At 43.9% G+C, this 18,612-nt stretch overlaps 1 protein-coding gene across 1 annotated transcript in view; it reads left to right on the top strand.

The window, feature by feature from the left end:
- The window catches only part of LOC103621336 (hepatoma-derived growth factor-related protein 3), a 34,309-nt gene that overhangs the window by 10,877 nt on the left and 4,820 nt on the right, over window positions 1-18,612 (top strand). Inside the window, exons 2-5 of the mRNA XM_017742626.1 lie at window positions 8,668-8,744; window positions 12,009-12,147; window positions 13,436-13,594; window positions 15,165-15,311. Coding sequence (XP_017598115.1) covers window positions 8,668-8,744; window positions 12,009-12,147; window positions 13,436-13,594; window positions 15,165-15,311 — 522 coding nt within the window. The remainder of the gene's footprint in view (window positions 1-8,667; window positions 8,745-12,008; window positions 12,148-13,435; window positions 13,595-15,164; window positions 15,312-18,612) is intronic.

Genomic DNA, 18,612 nt, shown 5'->3' with positions numbered 1-18,612 from the left:
CACCGCCCCCAGCCCCGGTGCCTGCAGAAGATGCGTTTGTGTGGCTGCGGCGCTGCGTGCGCAGCTCAGCTGGTGCAGGCTGCCCGTGCCTGCACGGGGCTGGGTAGGTGACAGGGTGCTTTGGCTCAGGATCCCGAGAAACAGAACTTGATGTTTGAAGGAGTTGCTTAATCCTGCAAATAGATGTTCTGGTGTGAGCACATTAAGACCATGAGTCTTTATGTTCTGTGGGTCCACAGAGAGCAGCGTAATGAAGACAAACACATGCTTGGCTGTGTCTCCATTCCCTCTAGAGGACTGGTAGGACACTCGTAGTCTCGTCTCTGCTGGTGCACCTGAACCTCAGAGGGCTGCAGGATACTAAAAGTGCTCTGTGTTTTCAAGGGACAAAGATTTTGTGTTCTTTTCCCAAGTAACAGTAAGCATTTTTTGTATGCAGGCACTTGTTCAGTGGCAAGGAGTGTTTCAGGCCCCTGATGTTATATCCCTTAGCTGCAACTGATGGTAAGAAAACAGGTCACAGAGGAGACAAGCAGGAGGGTTTTCTGTACCCAAAAGCCCAGATAACAGTGGAATCTCCAGAGTCTCAAGCTTGAATCCTCCCTAGCATGAGCTGGGGGCTGCAGTAAGTGAAGCAGATTGTTCCTTTCTTTGTCTCTGGTATGTGTGTGTCCACCCTGTCACAAACTGGAGGGTTATGTTCTCCATCAATCACGTTTCCTTACCCAAAGCAATCTTAGCCACAAGTTGTAGTGTCAGGGTTTTGTGTATTTTTTGGGAAGCTGGACCAAATACTGCACAGGGATGCTCTGTATTCTTCAGCCTGGGAATATTGCGTAAATACCATTTTTTTCAACTGACTTTTTGGGGTAGAAAACGATACTGGAAAAGAAATGGTAAATTAAGCCAGCCAAGTCTAGGAGAACGCAGTCTTCTGGAAATTTGCTTACCTTTTGGCTTTAAGTGTGCTGATGGGAGTGTAAGGACTAGCAACACTTCTTTTAATAAAAGATTGGACAGTGGAATATGGAGCTTTGGGTGGAACAAATGAGCTTAAAGTATAAATTCAGTTGTATTTGACCAAATGTCAACACTCTAGGCAGGCTGCATCTAATTGGAAGTGTTTTGATCAAGTTAACTGGCAAAAAAAATCCTACCTCATGAATATAACATTCTTCCTTAAAACCAATCAATGAAATAGTAACATTCTAGTGTAAATATTGGAAGGCAAAAAGATATTCCTCGGCCTAAAGAGTTCTTGTATCACCCATGCACTCCTTGGAGCAGATGAGATACAGAAGGTGGCAGGGTTTATCTACTTTGGGGAGGAAGACTGTATGACTTTCCATGTCCCTTTGGCTTTTAAGAAGAGAGTGGGAGAACAGAAATACAATGTTTGTGAATGTCCAGTCCCTAAAATTTCTCACTTATTGATGTCTTGACTGGTTAATTAATTTTTATTTGCTGTATGTCTTCTAAACACTTTTGTATGAGCATTTCTTGCACACTTGTATATTTCAAGACAAAAATATTTGTGGTAAGATGGTAAAGTAGGGTAACCAAATTTTGTCATTAGAAACTGCTTTCATTTGGTGTTAGTGGGATCACTCTGATTTGCTTTGGTGGATGTACATTGCAAACAGTATTTTGGTATCTGAGGAATAATTCAGATAAAGGAGAACCAAGCCTTCACTGTGCTTAAAGGGAGGAAAAGTAAATGCTAAATGCCTCACAGCTGGCAATATTTGTTTAAAATAAACAAGCTCTCCCTACCCATACACAAATAAAAAGTAATTTTGTGAGCCATGAAAGTTAAGAAGTTTATTTTTCTCTGGCTTGCTTTTGTGTGGATTTCCTAGTGTCTGATGTTTTGATTCAGCCTGCATTGCCAGCTGTCTCTCAGCATATGGACTACTTGTCTGCCCATCTTCTGTTGGACAGCCTATTTATCACAAAACATGGGGAAACTTAATATCTCTCTGGCCTTTCTCCTTTTGTCTGGTTGGCAAAATTGTCTGGTGTGTCCCTGAGTTATTGCAGGTAAGAGTCAGACTGAAAATAGTGTGATCAAATCCTTTTCTTTCCTTAGGGAACAGACTGGGAAAAAAAGAATCCTAGTGGTAGCACCACTGCTTCATTCACAGTAGCAGGGAAGCACTTCATTTGGAGAAAACAGAGCATCTCTGCAGCAGCCTGACTTTGGGGTGTGCTCCTTGGCAGGATTACAGTTTGGTAACCTGAAGTCCAACTCTGACAAGAGCTGGAAGTACGTGTTACTGGGAATTCCTCTCATTTTAGCCGTGGACCTCAAGTGCTTTATAAGGAGAACAGTCCCATAGTCCCCATTCATAAAAGTGAGACTGAAGGAGATGCAGAGATTCTTGTGGCCAAGGTCATCCCAGGGGCCAGTGGCAGAGAGAAGACTTGGCTTTGTATCCCCCGGGTCTCCTCCTCTGACAGTCTTCTGTCCACCAGCCCCAAGAGTGCAGAGAGGACTTGAATCACATGAATGGATCAGTTATCTACAAAGTCATGCATCCAGATACCAGTCACGCAGAACTAAGCTCTGGCCCCATTTTCATATTGGAGATTAAAGCAGCTCTGCAGAAAGTGTATTTCAACTTTTTGTCTTCAAAATATGCTGCTAATTAGGGATGTAAAGGGGCTGAACTCAGCTGCAAGACTGCTGATCTTTCCTAGGGAGACATTGCTGCCAGCATTGTTTGGACTCCAACTAACCCTTCATTGTCTTCTATCTTGTTGAGGTCCTGAGCATGCACAGAAAAAAAAGGGAGGATTGATGTCTTTATATTGTCATTTCTGGCTGTCTGCAGGATACCCTTCAGCCATTTTCAGCAGTGCTCAAAAGTATGCTCTGCTGGTTTTAATCTTGTTTTGCTTTTTGTTTTTGCTGGTGGCACTCTTCCATGCCCAGAGACTTTTTCTAATTTTTACTTTTGTAGCTGTGCAATTCTACCTTATTAAGTTGGATTCTGCTTCTAGTCTCACCCTTCACAGGGTTATCTTTTTTAATGGGTGAAAAAGTGCATATGCCAGCATTCCACCCTAGGAGTTCAGGTATGTGATGTACATTGGGGAGTAGTGCTCTGCTTCAAATACCAGTTCTGAGACATGAGAGAAGAAGTCAGCAGTCTGCAATCAGCTTTAGTTGGATTGCTCTTCAATTTAAGCACTATGGAATTTGAGTCACAGTTTTTAGCTTGAAGCAGGTTGGATTTTTTTTTTTTTTTTTTTTTTTTTACATTTTAGGATCCTCTAGGGAAAAAAAAAATTAATATTTTACATCTTACAGAACAGTATTTTAAATAATGGTTTAGAAAAGATACTGCTATACTGCTGACTCCCAGTAGCATTAGCTATTAAAAAGCATAATAAATCCATTGGAATAAAAATGTTGTAGTAAAGCAAAATATCCTATTTTAATAATGGATTTTGAAGAGTATTGCTTTTATCCATCTAGAGTTCTGCTAATAAGCTAACTGTAAAAGATCAAGCTGCTTGCATGTGTTGGGCAATAATAAACAACTTGAACCACTTTCCAGCAAACACTATAGGCCTTTACTCGACTGCCGTGTAGTGACTCCAGGGATTTCAGTGGGAGATACTGATCTCAGCAATGGTTCTGTGTGCTTTTGCCAATCAAAGGCATTTACACTATGTCAAAACAATCAGTGATTACTGCTCTGCAGTTTTAATTCCCTCTTTCTGCAAAATAAAAGGACTTGTTCTTGTGGGTGCCCAAATAAGCATCTCCACATGCTGATGTGAAGTTTCTTTTTTCTGTAAATGGGGACCTGAAAGGTATTTTTGCATAATACCTTTTTTATTTCAGTGTAAAATTCCGTTGGAATGCAACAGGACAGAGTCTGGTCGAAAGCCACCCTGACAGCCTGGAATTCCTGCTTCTGAACGGCAGCTTATCCACAGCACAGAGGTTCCGTGATGCCATAAAACATGACACCTGCTGCCCCTGCAGCTGGAAGGAGGTGCCTCAGGGATGCCCTTTCATCTTGGTGGGCAGAGCTGCCTCTTCCTCGCCGCTGCAGTAACATCAGCCTCCCCAAAGCGGCTGTGCACAGCACAGCAGAGACAAAGCGTGCCTCTCTCTTCGTGTCTCGCAGAGACATGTTTCCCATTTTGCAGGGAATGTAGAGCTCTGCAGAGCAGAACACCCGGGAGGGGGTGCAGCTTCCTCTGTTTCTGCACCAGCCCTCCCAGCGAGCTCCTCTGCCTGTCAGGAACATGCCACGTTATCCCACAGCCAGGCACGGGGATGATTTGTGCTGCTGTGAGCCACTGTTGTTGTCCTTCTCGCTGGGCTCTGGCTCTGCAGCGCCAGTCCAGCCCACCCAGCCAGCGCCTCGCTCCCCAGGGTGCCCAACCTCGTGGCAAGCGGGAAGGGAGCACTGCAGCGTGAGTGCTGCCAAACCCACCCTGTGACAGGCAGTGGGAAATACTCCCTGAGAAGTCAGCAATTGCTCAGCACCATCGAGAGCAAAATACTCTGCTGCATACACATCCTAGCCTGTAAACTACAGTGTAAGGATCCTGACAGATTTCTTGCCTCCACGTTGGTAGTCACTAGCAACACTGTTTGATAAAGCCCTGCTCTGGTTTGAGAGGACCAAGCTGAATTTTCTGTTCAGTGTTCTTGACCCTAGAAGCCTGGCATTTGTTTACTGGAAAAAACCTCAGTTACATCTTTAAAGCTCTGCTGGTTGGTTGGCAAACAAATGCCGGGCAGTGCAGCTCTGCTGAGGTTGTGCAAAAAGAAAGCAATTGTTATTCATTAAGCAGATGACAGCAACGGGAGCTAAGGGGATAAAACTCGAAATCTGAAACCACCTGCTTTAATTTTAGCCATAATTGAAGCGGCTGCCCATGGTGTTGCTGATGCATGTATCAGATTTGCACGCCATGCGCTGCTCACACTGATTTCTGTGGCAGCAAGCTCCAGCCCACTCTCTGCTCTGGCTCAGGCGGGGATGGAGCTCCTGTTTGATTGCAGGTTACAGCAGGTGCTTTAGAATCTGTTTGTTTCCTTCCAGGAGCAAAACGCAGTCGCAGTCTGGCTCTCTGATAGACAGATGCTTTAGTCATTAGTGAGGTTTCTGTGACTACAACACTGTGTTCCAGTATGGGTGCTCTTCCCTCTTTTGTTCCTGGTTCAAGGCAGCGATGCTTTTCTCACTCTTGTGCTCATGCGCTCACTCTCTTTCTCTCCCTCCCTCCCTCCCTCTCTCTCTCTGTCTTTGATCTTGCTGATATGGGGAAAAATATCGGATCCAAATCTGCAGCATGTTTAACCAAAACATCCTGTAGAACGGGAATAAATTGTGACTGAGTGCAGCAGCAGGAGATTGCAGTATGGTTGCTTGTACTGCTTGCTTTCTGCTACAACAAAACAGCAGCAATCATCATGGAGTGCCAGGGTTGTTCTGCAGCTAAATAAGCACTTAGGGACTCCACATTCACAGAGGGCTAAGGTTGCTTTACTGGGAATAGGGACACTGGGCAAAGCTCACCTCTCACAGTCTCTAATGCAGGGATTTGTGTGAAACAGGTAAAACGGGGAGAGATCTTTCCTAATGGCAGAGAGGGTCTCATCCTTCGCTAAATTCCCTGGAGTTTTTGCCACGGAGTTCAATGGCCCTAAGATAACACTGTCACTTTATATCCAACCTTGTTACAGTACTAGCAACATAAGCCCCAGAGCTGGGGAGCTCACAGCAACATCAGTGAAGGCAGGGAAAGTCTTGACCTCAGCTGCAGAGTGAAATGTTAGAGTGGGAGCATTAACAGTCTCTCCTTGAGCTGTTTGGTGCAGATTTATACTGCATGTGTTTGTATGTGTATGCCAACTCCCAAAAGCTATGAAAAGCTTTTTTATGGTTTCCTGTGATGATACGTAGTCAGAAGGGATACTTGGATGAATAAAGAAATATGCCACAAAATGAGGAGCAGGTGAGCTGCGTGACAGATGTGTGTTCTCTCCTTTGTTGATTTGGTGCTGCTCCTTAGCTAACAGTATTAAGTGCTGGGAATAAGACAGAAGGCTTAACTCCACTTGGGATATTGCTTAGGAGATCCTCACTGCTTTGGAGCACAGCTCGTTGTGTGATGTAAGATCCCCAGTCCCTTCTGATCAGCATTCCCTACTAAGCATGTCTTCATTCCCCTCCTTTACTGATCATTTACAGCTGTTTACTTTATTTCATGAGAGATTCTGAGAGGGCTGAGGCAGTAACTGGGCTGTGCTGCTCTGTAATGCAGCCCAGAGCTGGCGCCGCATTTCAAGTGGCCAAATGAGATTTGCACTCGAGTCCCAGCAGACTCTGTTTGTCTCAGTCAAAGGAGTCCACATTTTTCTGGGGTCTGGTATCTGGACATCTTCCTTGTTGCAATAAAGAGGAGGATGGCTATGGCATCCAGACAGTTGAGGTGTGTTACCCCTTCCTGTACTTGGTAAACTGCCAGCACAGCCTTTTTTGCTCTGACATGTAGATACTTCCATCTTTAAGGAGGCATAAAATGTTTTGCAGACATGCAATATCTCCCTGGCTTGCTAACAGTTTAGAAAGGGAGTTGCAGTGGTTTTTCCCTGCAGTCTTTTTATCACTCTTATTATAAGTCTAATACCTGTATTTTAATAATGAATTGTGAGCAAACAGCAACATTGTGGGCACTTTCTTAAAAAACAACTAGTTAATGTCAGAAAATGATGAACTCTAAAGTAGTATCTTTGGCAGCTTTTCTTCTAGGTACTCCTGATGATAAAGAGGGCACCAAGAAGCCTTTCATGTTGTTTCAGTTCCTTCTTACACACAGCTGAGATAAAAGTAAATGCGCGTGTTCATCCTCCACCAGTGTGTATCTTCCTTCTATGTGCATTTAAATAATAGCTTCTCCTTTTATTTATCAAATTATTAGCTTTGCTAAGTACGGGAAGTGGGTAATTGCTGTGCGCCCACAAGGCATGTGACACCTGTGACAATCCTGAATTGTCTCCTGCAGACTGTGCTGGGCAGTGGGTGCATGGTGACATATGACCCAGTGTGCCAGAGCCCCACCATCCACACCCCTGAGTTGCACTGCAGGAAGGAGACAGGGAGTGGTTTGGAAGTGCTCTCGGATCTCCAGATTTTGGTGCAGCTTCAGAGAACGTTCCACCTAAAAGATAGGCATCCATTTCTTTTACAGAAAGGAGTCCTGTGATGTTACAGTTCCACACGTGGCTCTCATTTCTCCATCCCCAAGAGGTGTCCTTGCAGAAAGACCAAAAGGGTTTGAATTCTTACAAAAGCTCATGCTCCTTTGAGAGGTACATAGCCAAGCAGATGCTTTACTGTGAAAGAGAACATCCTTTGAAAACAATCTGGTGCTTATTAGTCAGTAAGAATTCAGTGTTAGGGGTCCTTCAGCAAGAAAAGAGAAGGAAAGCACATGTGGGTCTGGCCTCCTGAGTGAAAACATGCAGGTTCCATCCCAGTGCTCTGCTGAGGAGCAGATTTTGTATAGCATTGTTATGTCAGCACTTCCCTCTCAGTTGCAGTGACATTTGGCAGGATTTGATATGCTTATGTTGAGACTGAGTTGCCTTAGACCAGGCACCAAGCCATTCACCTGCTCACTGGTGCTGCCCTGTAGATATCTAGATTCATTAGGCTCGCTCTTAGCCAGAGAGTTCTCTGGACACTTAATTTCACACACCCACATATGCTCATAAGTGCCATTTCTGGGAAGTCAGGCTCTTAGATCTTATTTAAAGCTGTGCTGTTTTTCTGGTTTATGTGGGTAGGCACCTGGACTCTCTTATTTCTGTTGCAGAGGACTACAAAATTAGACATGGACAAGATTAAGTCCTGGGCCTCACCTCCTGCCTCACAACCAATGCTCTCACTCAGACATTAGGAGAAAGAGTCTGGGCACTGCTCAGCCTGAGGGCTTTGTTCCAATACCAGCTCTGTCTCAGGAGAACACCCTCAGCATCCCTCCTGTCACTGCTCTGCAGCTGTATCCTGAGAAATATGAGGCCAGGGGTAAAATGTGAAAGGAGAGGGTAGAGAGGAGAGTGGTAACCAAAGCCAGCTATCAGGGTGTTGCAGGGGAAGAAGAGTCCCTGGCCCTCCTCCCTGGCGTGCATTACACATTTTGCACTGTGTAGCACCATCACCACTGGAAGCACCACTGGGGGATGGTCCAGTGTTCCAGCTGCAGAGTCTCAGAGATGCCATCTGTTCCCCATTTGCTGCAGAAGTTATTGAGGTGGCTGTGTGAGACAGGCGGGATTACCCTCTGGGCTTCGATGCCTTTGATGAGGCAGCATCTGAAGTTAACACTTAAATTAAGCAGACTTGATTTTATTGCCTTTGTGTGTTATAATGCCCATGAAATCATTAAAACTTTGTGTGTGCTCCTGGGTCTTCTGTTGTCTCCCTGTAGTGTTTCAGTCATATGCTGACTCTGTATGACCTGCCTGCCTGAAAATCCAGCAGCTGTCTTCCCTTCCCCACCCCAGCACGCAGTGGGACCTCCCAGGGCTGCAGGATACCTGTGCTAGCACTTCCATGGTTTGGTAAGGATTCTTGGATGAGGGACACCACTTATGGGAATAATCTTTTTTCCACTGCTTTCTCTGTCTTACAGATTGATGAACTTCCTGAAGGAGCCGTGAAGCCTCCAGCAAATAAATACCCCATCTTCTTTTTTGGGACTCATGAAACGTAAGTGAATGAACGTGACCTCTTCCTTTGAAAATGTCTTTTTCTACTGCAGCTAACATCATCTCCTCTGATTGCATTGGAGCAAATCCTGACTGAAGCCATTGGGAGCCTAGAGAGAGGTCCTACAAGCCCAACTCATTTGTATTAACAAATGGGAGTGAAAACTGAAAGTAGTTGGGAATGCTGCTGCCTTCATGGTCTATCATGAGCTGAACATAAAAGCCTGTGTTTCCTGTAAAGAAACATACTGGCATGGATTTATTAAAGGGTCTGAAAAAGCCCTGAACTCAGAGGCAGGGGCAAACATTTTTTACTTGGATGTCCATGATAGCAGAGATCAGGCTCTTGTGTTTGGACATGTTTGAGCTCGTGTCCTGTGTGAGAACTCTCGTGGGAGTTTGTGATCTGAAAGGAAGCAGACCCCAGAGTCTCAGGCAGTCCTCACAGAGCTTTAAAATATGTGCATTCCTGGGAGATTTGTGCTGGGGATATTGTAGGATGGAGCTCACAGAAGTGATAGAAGAACTGAGCTGGCTGAGCTGATAGGGAGAGAAGGGAATCAGAGCACAAGAGGTAAGTTAGGTCTCGTCATAATGCTACAAAGTACAGAGTTTCAAGATTATAATGTACATGTCTCTATCTCTGAGGTAGCTAAAAAAAATAGGTCACATTCCATTTTGCATGAAATATTTTCATTTTAAAACTTTTCCTTCCCCATTTGCAGGTAACATGTTTTCTAGAATTCCTTTAAAACCGGAAAAAATGAAATTCTGATGATATTTTGAATTCAATGTTAGAGGTTTGAAGCTTTATTAAAAATTTATTGTTTATTTTTGAATTTTAATATTATTCCAGAATATGGTAAGTTCCATAGCTCATACATCACATTTTATTAAAAAAAAAAAAATCTTTAAAGGCAGTTTCTGCTTTAATAAGTTCATAATAGCCTCTCTTTAGTTAAAATATTTCTTCCCATTGCTGAAATGAAACAACCTGATGTTTTGATGTATTGTGGTCTACTACTACTGTCACAAAATAATCTGAAAAGAGTAAAGTTCAAATAAACTTATGATGCTTTCAAATCAGAAACCAAAATGTAATTTTTTTTTAATGGAAACATTATATTTGAGAACCATTTAAGAAAAAACTGACCACTTTTATTCCAAAATGAATGAATCCCAAACTGATAATCTCTTTTGCTTTGGATTTTGTGAGTTCATGATCTCACTGTATCATCTGAAACAGGAAAACAGTTTGTAGTTCCTACCCTATAAATGTAAAAGCCTAACTGTTAAAAATGATCTGTGGATTGCAGCTCCTTAGTTTTATAGCAGAGCAGCAGAAACTTACACTCTCCCAGTGGCAATGAATGTATTTCAAACAAAGATGTAGACAGTTTTTCAGTGTTTACTGTACATAAAAGGCTGTAGGAACATTTCCATACATTACTGCTGAGCTAAGTTAAGGTAGCTCACAGTAAGTTTCGTACAGTTTTCCTTTGTTATTTGTGTTAGAACTGTTTGTTTGTATTTTTGACAGCAAGAAGACGTCTCCTAGTATTAGCAAAAGCAGAGATAACATAATTTATTCAGATCCCTTGCTCTACTGTAGCATTTAATATTAACATGACATCTCTTGGTTTAGAGATCACTGTTTGGTTTGCAGGTAGAAATGCATTATGTTTGTAATTATATAATTAAGATATTTCTCAGTATCCAACTGAGCGTGGATCCCATGCTGCCTCACGTGGAGTTAGAAGGAAGCTCTTTCCTCAGGGACTTGTCATCTGATGCCTTTAGCAACCAGTTGGCTCTGCACTGGCAAACTTCTTGGCCAGTAGGATGATTTAAGTGAATGGAACTTTGCACATTCATAAATGCTGGGCATAAATCAGGCATTAATCTGAAATAATGATTACAGAAAGGAAGAAATATGATCCTGTGATTAAGGTATTAGACTGGGACTGAAGAGAGCTGGTTTTTCCTCTGTACTCTGCTATCAGTTTGAGTTTAACCTTGGACAATCTTTGTGCCTCAGAAGCCCATCTGCAAAAAAGGGGCAGATTCCCAATGTCGTGGTGAGGTTACAACAATAAATGTGTGGGACATGGTGGAGCTCCACAGTCCCACAGTAAGGGAGACCAGAGAGTTAACATTAATTGCAAAGATCATCAGGAAAGTAGGACAGTGATTATGGTGAAGGACACTGGGACTTGCTGAGCTCTGGTCATTGATGACACAGAATCTTTACATGTGGGAATGAAGGGGTCTTTTTGCCTTCATTGTTTTAATTTAACTTGTGATTACAGTCTCAATGTCACACTGCAGAATACAGTAGATAGAGATACCCAGTGAAAAGAAAGTTATGCATTCTTCAGTTTAAGACTTAAGAAGTTAGAGTTTTACTGTAATGTGTGTAGAAAATGCAGGATAAATCATCATTCTTCTTTTTTTATATAATTATTTTTCCCTGCATTATAGTGCCTGTGCCTGAAATTAGTTGGCCCAGTGCGTAGCTGACTTAGGCAGCAGCAGAGCACAAAATCCCTCCTTTGCTGTGCTGTCTAAAAAACTATTTGGCCACAGGCACCCTGTGTGTCTCATTGTTTCCTTGTATTACTCATCTGCCTATATTCGCCCATTGTTTTTTGTCTTATATGAAATTATAAGATTTTTGGGAAAGAGCATTTTTATTGTGTTTGTACAGAATTTGGTATGCGGGGGGCTAATTCCAAGAAAGCATCTCCTGGGCTTACTGGCAGTATAGATAACAATAAATGCCACTGCTTTTCCTATCCCAAAGTACAAGGGATAAAGTTTGACTCACAGGTCCTAGGCACTCCTTACATGCTTTGACTTTTCATGTGGCATTTTTAGGCCTTTCTGGATTTGTAACACTGGGATTGGAAGTTTGGTCCCTTGCTGTCGCAAGCAATGACATCATATAATCCCTTTCATAAACTGTTTCAACTGCTCATGCCAGTTCCCAGCAGTAGTTAATAGAACAGAGATGTTTTAGTTGTTTCTAGAGATACCCAGCATGATTTTACTACATCAAACATCAGGATGATGAGCCAATCCATGAAATCAGGCTCACAGCAGTAATTCAAAGCCAGTGTGACAAGTAAATAAATAAATAAAACTAGAAAAGAAATTGTGGAATGAGCAGAAGAATAGGGAAAACATTTGCACTGTTGATGTTTTGATTTTTTTCAAGAGGAGAGTTTTAAGTCCTTTTTTGAATGTTACCTCTGTTAAAATGCAGTGCGTTCCTGGGGCCCAAAGACCTTTTCCCATATAAAGAATATAAAGATAAGTTTGGGAAATCGAACAAGCGAAAAGGATTTAATGAAGGCCTGTGGGAAATAGAAAACAACCCTGGAGTAAAGTTTACTGGATATCAGGTAAATGACTTTCACACCTATTCCTCCTTATCTTTCTTGTTTTCTTCTTTGACTTCGTGTCAAAGTGGACATTTTAAGAGTGATGTGGAAGGTTCTGGTTTTGATGGAGCAAGAAAGTTTCACAGCTTTATTAACTGTGTAGTGTAAAGACAACTGTGGTCTCACACTCTGTGACAAATGGAACTTTAATCATACTGCAGAGCCTTTTGCTTTCTATGATATTCTGGGGTGGTGAAGTGGAAAATTCTGCAACAGATTTAGTTGAATTAAAAATGGGTGGTTTTATTTACTCCTGCACAAACATGAATAATTTCTGACTTCTTCTTTCTGTTGTTTATTTTATATCAGGCTCCGTGTATTTTACACAGACCTTAAGGTCACTGCACTTTTGATTTTTACATTGGTAATGTATAACACACAGTGCTGAAGCTGAGAGGAGTGAGGAGGTGGAGGGTTAAGCTGCTGTTACGAGACAGTTGCTGCTGTACAACAGCTCTCCCTGTTGGGTCTCCAGAGCAGAAAGTCAGTGAAGCTGGAGGGAGAGAAGAGTAGTTGGTGGGCTGTATAAAACAAAGAACTTTTCTCATTAAAAAAATGTGGTCCTTTGAAGGCAGGAATCACCTCCAAAAGAAGGCAGACACCTATTACATTATTATCACAAAACCCTACAAGCCAGAGATACAGACCACCTGCAGAAAAGCTGCGGCCTCTCTCAGTTCCTGTTTCATATTTTCAGCCCTACACATGTTTTGCATACACTTGGGGATTTTAAAAAAACCCAGTGAATAGTCTGTGGGAGATGGGCTGTCAAAGAGCGCTCAGCCTGCTGGTCAGGGTTTGCCTTTCCAAAACACTGAGATCTTGCCCTTTGAGGGGAGTGCAACAGCCATCTTCTCTCACAAAAAACTCTCTCCTATTGCGGACAAAGGCTAAAAGTTTTAGTAGTTTTTCCCAAAGTAGAGCAAGCCAGGTCTTTCCACTGAGCAGCTCTTAGTTCTCCTCCAGCAAACACATTTTTAGTATCAGATCTTCTGTTTCTGTGTAAACCCTTCAGAACATGCTATCCCAGAATCTGCATCTGATAACTGAGTTCAAGTGGTGACTGAGAAAATTGCCTTTGCAGCCTTTTTTCCTGATAATTGCAAGAATAACCTGAGCTCTTCCTGACTATTAAAGTGTAAGCTGTCCATTTCCAGTATTTCTACCTTCAATGCAGAACAAAAATCAAGTACTAGGCATTAGTGATATTTTTATTGTTTTTGTTATTATTGTTGTTGTTATTTTAAAGGCAATTCAGCAACAGAGCTCATCAGAAACTGAAGGAGAAGGAGGAAATACAGCAGATGCCAGCAGTGAGGAGGAAGGCGATCGGGTAGAAGAGGATGGAAAAGGAAAAAGAAAGAATGAAAAAGCCGGCTCAAAACGGAAAAAATCCTACACTTCAAAGGTTATCTTCTGAGTATTTCTATTGTTACCCATGTGCATTTATAATTGGAATAATGTTCACCTCATGGAAATCTGTCCTTCCTCCTTTAGCGTTTGATTCCAGTACCATAACAGTGGTGTTCAAATGGGCAAAGGGAAGTGCTCTTACTCTGTAGACAGCCCTGGTGAGACAGCAGTTGGAATTCTCTGCCCTGTTCGAGTGCCCACACACTGAGAGGAAGGTGAAACTATGGGAGGGAGATCAGAAGGGCTGGAGAGAAAACCCATGCAAAGATGGATTGATAGGTTTGATCATCTTAGATAGGCCTCTCCCCATGAAGGAAAAAGAAGCCGTAGGAGTGTGCCTTCTGAGAGTTGTGAGTTCAGGTTTGGCTCCTGTCCAGGAGAATTCAAGATTCCCTCTCCCAGAATACCCCAGATGCTGAAAGATCTGGGAGGGTCAGATGTGCTCTGCTGCTCCTCTTGTAGCTGAGGGTAAAACACTTCAGTCTAGGATACAGAATAGGATGGAGGAAGAACTAATTCATTAAGCAGGGAGTAGGGTGCTCAATTTGTAGATAAAAGACCTGCACTGTAGTACCTACCAGCCCTGTTAATGTCTTCAGTAACAGTGTAGATCAGGAAGCTCAGAGAGTGTCTGTCTCACAATTGCTGGTGGACAAAATCCCCTGAGAAGTGACACCTTTGGGTTCAGATAGACTTCTCACTTGTCACCTGGGTGAAGGGGAGCAACATTATAGTCACTTCCTCTGGTGCTGTGTGTGCCTCCAGGACTGTACATTGCCTGAAAAAATGTGGAAAGTGTGGCAGAGTCAATTTATTCACATTCATGTTATTCTTCTCTGAAAGTGAAAACTAACTGAAATGAGAAGAAGCAAGCAAACAATCTGATCCAGGCTCAGTTTGGGGGAAGAGTGTGAATTTTTGTGGTTGATCCACTGAACAAAATGTATTAAGTAATTTCACCCCCTTTGTGTGTTTTACATTAGAAATTCAGGTCTGGTCTACCATCTTCTTTCCAGAAGACTCTGGGCAAACAGAGGATTAGGAAAATGGTGGCTTAATGCCACAATTTATCCTTTTGTACTGTAGAATTGCATAACATAAAGGGAGCAGAAAAGATGTATTGGTTCCACATGGCTCTAGTGTTAATATATTAAAGCTGACAGCGCTAAAAAAAAGTATGGAAAGCAGCTCTGCTAATGTTAGTCTCATTTTACATCTCTGTGTTCAATCAAAACTTTTGTCAAGCTGGCACCATCTGTTTCATTAACTAACAAAACCTACAGGTGACCCAACACTAATACCCAGCTCCTATTACTGTGTCTGTCTTTCAGTCAATTGAGCTGCCAAACTGTGCTGAACACAGAATTTCACAGAAATTTCCTTCATTTGTGGCAGTAACTCCAGCTACTTCACCTGAAAAAAGCTTTTCACCCCACATATCCTCCCCAATCTTCACCTTGAATGAGGAACTGCATGATCAGACAGCATTCCACATACATTTCAGAAGTGTGTTTCTATGGCTGAAGCTCAGGTTTTAATTTTTACTTTGTTGTTGATCATTTTAGAAATCCTCCAAGCAGTCACGGAAATCTCCTGGAGATGAAGATGATAAGGACTGCAAAGAGGAAGAAAATAAGAGCAGCTCTGATGCTGGGGATGCAGGCAATGACACAAGAAACACTTCTTCAGATTTGCAGAAAACCAGTGAAGGGGTAATCTTCTGTTCCTGTCATTCACTTCCCATGCAGTTTGCTCCCGGGGGGCTTTGGAGCCAGGGGGGACCTGTGTGTACCACATGCCACCTTCTTGGGTTACATTTCAGTGCTCAGAATATGTCTAGAACAGAAACATGGACTTGGTGCCTGCACTGGTACAAATTTTACTCTAGAGAAACAACTGAAAGAGAAAAGAGCATTATTTTTGTTCCGACACTTGCATAGATGCCAGCTGAGAGGAGCTACTGGAAACCATGAGCTGGAATGATGCAAAATTGATGTGAGAGCAGAATCAGACTGTTTGCATAATGCATGCTGGCTCACTAACAGGGGGAGCCTGCTTACCCTTTCACACTTGTTTAATTTGTGCAGTCCCACTGTCTCCTTGGGAGCTCGTGAGGGTTTGTGTGCACATTACAGACTGCACACTGCGGGTTCCAGGGCAGATGCTGCCCTGGCTATGACCTTCCCAGGACACGATATACAGTCTGCTCCAGAGCAGCTTCATACAATCTCCTTGTGTGTTTGTGTCAGTTGTGTGTTCATATCAATATTACTTTGTTGTGACCACAACAAGAAGACAGGAAGGCTGCTGGGCAGGGGGATTAGCATGGCAACTGGTTACTCAGCCAGCCTTAACAGCCCCTGCTATTTCTGAGCCTTTGGAGCAGCACAAGCCTCTCTGCTCCGACTCAGAACCAGTCCTTGTGCAGTTCCCATGCCAAGGCTCTGCCACGTGGGCAGCAGCCGGGCTGGGCTGTTGCAGGAGCTGAGTGACACGAATCCCCAGGTGTGAGAGGAGGCCAGCCAGCACAGGCTCTCATCTGACACTGCTGAGGTGTCTTAGCACCCAGCTGCGTGCTCAGCCTCCGCCCTTTCTCACAAAACACAACCTCTGGGGAGCTGCTGTTGTCTCCTGCTAAAAGACTCCTCCCAGAGCTTCCTTTCCCCGTGTCTCTCTGCAGTGCAGTGTATTTGTTTTGTGACTCTGCTGTGTAAAGACTTTGATAGGTGGCTCATGGGGTCACGAGGAAAATGTGCCCTGAGTGTCTCCCATTCACTCTGAACAAGCTGCTGGCTCGAGCCAGAGACTGATGCAAGGAGACACTGCCTGGCTGTGCCCTCCCAGCCCCTCACCCACAGAGTGTCAGAGGCTGGGGCTGAGGAGTGTGGCCCACATTCTGCCTAGTGAACCCTGTGACACTTCCATGTCTTCAAACAGGTATTGGAGTGAGAAAACTGTTCGTAAGATGCATCTGAGGTAGCGAGAGCTTCAGGAGGGCCTGCTGTGTTTCCCATGTTTGTGGCAGTGACAGACGATGTGCCTGTGAACTTCAGGCACATTTTCCATGTAAGGCCAAAATGCTTACTGAATTAGGTCAGTCACAGACTTAAGTGGCTAAAAAGTCACACAGGATGTCGGCTTTGTGGCTGTTAACATTCATATGGCTCTTTCTTCTGTGTGTGACGTGCTTGTGACATGCTTGGGAGGTAGAGTCCAGCATGCTACAACATCGAGGTGCTTCTCAGAACTTTCAGTATTGCAGGTATTTCAGCCTCTGTGCTGAAATACTGAAATACTGTCAACAGTCTTGTCCTTCCTGCCAGCATCAACTCGAAGAAATATTCACAGTCAGCACTGTCATACCCATGTGGGGAGGTGGCTCTGCTCTGAATTCTGCAGCCCCAGCACGTAGCCTTGAACTCACACTTGAGCAACCAGTCTGTTACTGGGTCTTGGATGTTTCTAACATTTTGGAAAAGGTGGAGTTTTAGTAATATGGATTCAAAAGACAAGGGGAATATGGTTTTAAGGGCAGCTTGAGGTAAAAGCACTGATAAGTTTGGAAGAGTTCAAATCCTGGTCCACATATTTCACCTTGGGCATTTCTGCTGCAAAATCATCATTTCACGCGTGAATCTCTTCGCGTTTCATTGAGCTTTTGTCAGTAGTGCAATTCTCTTCGAGGACCAGGAGGGGACACTCCATCTCCTGCTGCTCCTCAGAGCCAGACCGGGTGTCTTTTTAGGTCTGCCTTCAGAAGACACAGGGCACTTGGGGAAAGAGCAGCAGGTTCTTTTTCAGTTGGTGTTAAACAGCCAGTCCCTCAACATGTCCGGATTGGCAAGCTGGGGCACGGGGCCAGCTGTCCTGCTGGACACTGCAGCCACGTCCTGCTGGACACCCAGACCAGGGCTCTGCTGCAGGACATTGAGTTCCTCCGGCCCACACTCTTGGACTTCTCTGCTGTAGAAAGCAAGGTTGAAAGAGACCAACACGTGCCTGCAGAGTTGGGATATGATCCTTCTGTTCACACACATGAATTCAGAATGTCTTGATCTGCTAAAAGACACCACCATAGATAAGATAATGGTCTCTAGAATCAGTTGGCTCATGAGAAGAGCACTGGGCCAGCAGCACGCAGTGTGAAGAGGATGGGCTTCCTCCCCTGCGGTGTGCGGCACCCACTGCTCCGCTGTCCCCAAATCGGCCGCGCCAGGACGATGGTGTGTCCATGAGATGGCGCCAGGACCCTCCGGAACGGGCACGGGGTGCAAACCAGGGCTCAAAATAAGGTGTAGAGCCAGATACCCTGAAGGCAGAGACAAACAAAACAAGGCTTCGGGGCCCTGATCTCAAGGGCAGGCGTGTTTCATGCTCATAGAGGCTGGGCCACCTCTGGAAGGCTCATGTGGCTTGGCCACCCTACCCACAGTGCTCCCCATGGGCTGGGAGCGCCTTTGACCCCCTCGCTCTGCACCTCCCAGGCCCCAGACCATTGCAAGTGTTGCCTCAAGGAGACAAGCAGCTTTTCTCTTAATAAGACTACTAATAATGAGGTAGTAATTAGCTTTTAGAATGCCTGGACTGCAGGCTGAAGACACATCTCCCCTCCTCAGATCAGATGGAGTCTTGCCTTTTAATCACACCCATACCCTCAGCATTACAGAGATCTTCTTGAAGGCCTAACAGCCGAAGTCAAATGATTGCAGGAGCACCTTCCCCTATATTTTTTAATGAAAATTCTAACCTCCAGGTGGTAGAGGTAAGCTTGAAAATGCGAAGTGATGGCTTCCTGAAGACTCAAACCCAGAGCAAATAAAAGTACTTTCAAAGCTATTATATTTTTTTCAGCCAATTTCATACTGTTCAAGGGCTCAACTTGTGATTTTCTTTTTATCCCTTGGGTAGACAAAGGTGCTTTCTTTTTTTTATCTCCATCTCTTAGTTTCTCAGCTATTCTTGAGTACTACAGGCACTCTCAACAAAGAAACATTTCCTCAGTCTCAGCCACAG

The sequence above is a fragment of the Corvus brachyrhynchos genome, unplaced genomic scaffold (assembly GCF_000691975.1).
Source record: "Corvus brachyrhynchos isolate BGI_N302 unplaced genomic scaffold, ASM69197v1 scaffold97, whole genome shotgun sequence".
Lineage (NCBI taxonomy): Eukaryota > Metazoa > Chordata > Aves > Passeriformes > Corvidae > Corvus > Corvus brachyrhynchos.
The sequence above is the reverse complement of the archived record's forward strand: the minus strand, read 5'-3'. Positions and strand labels throughout refer to the sequence as shown.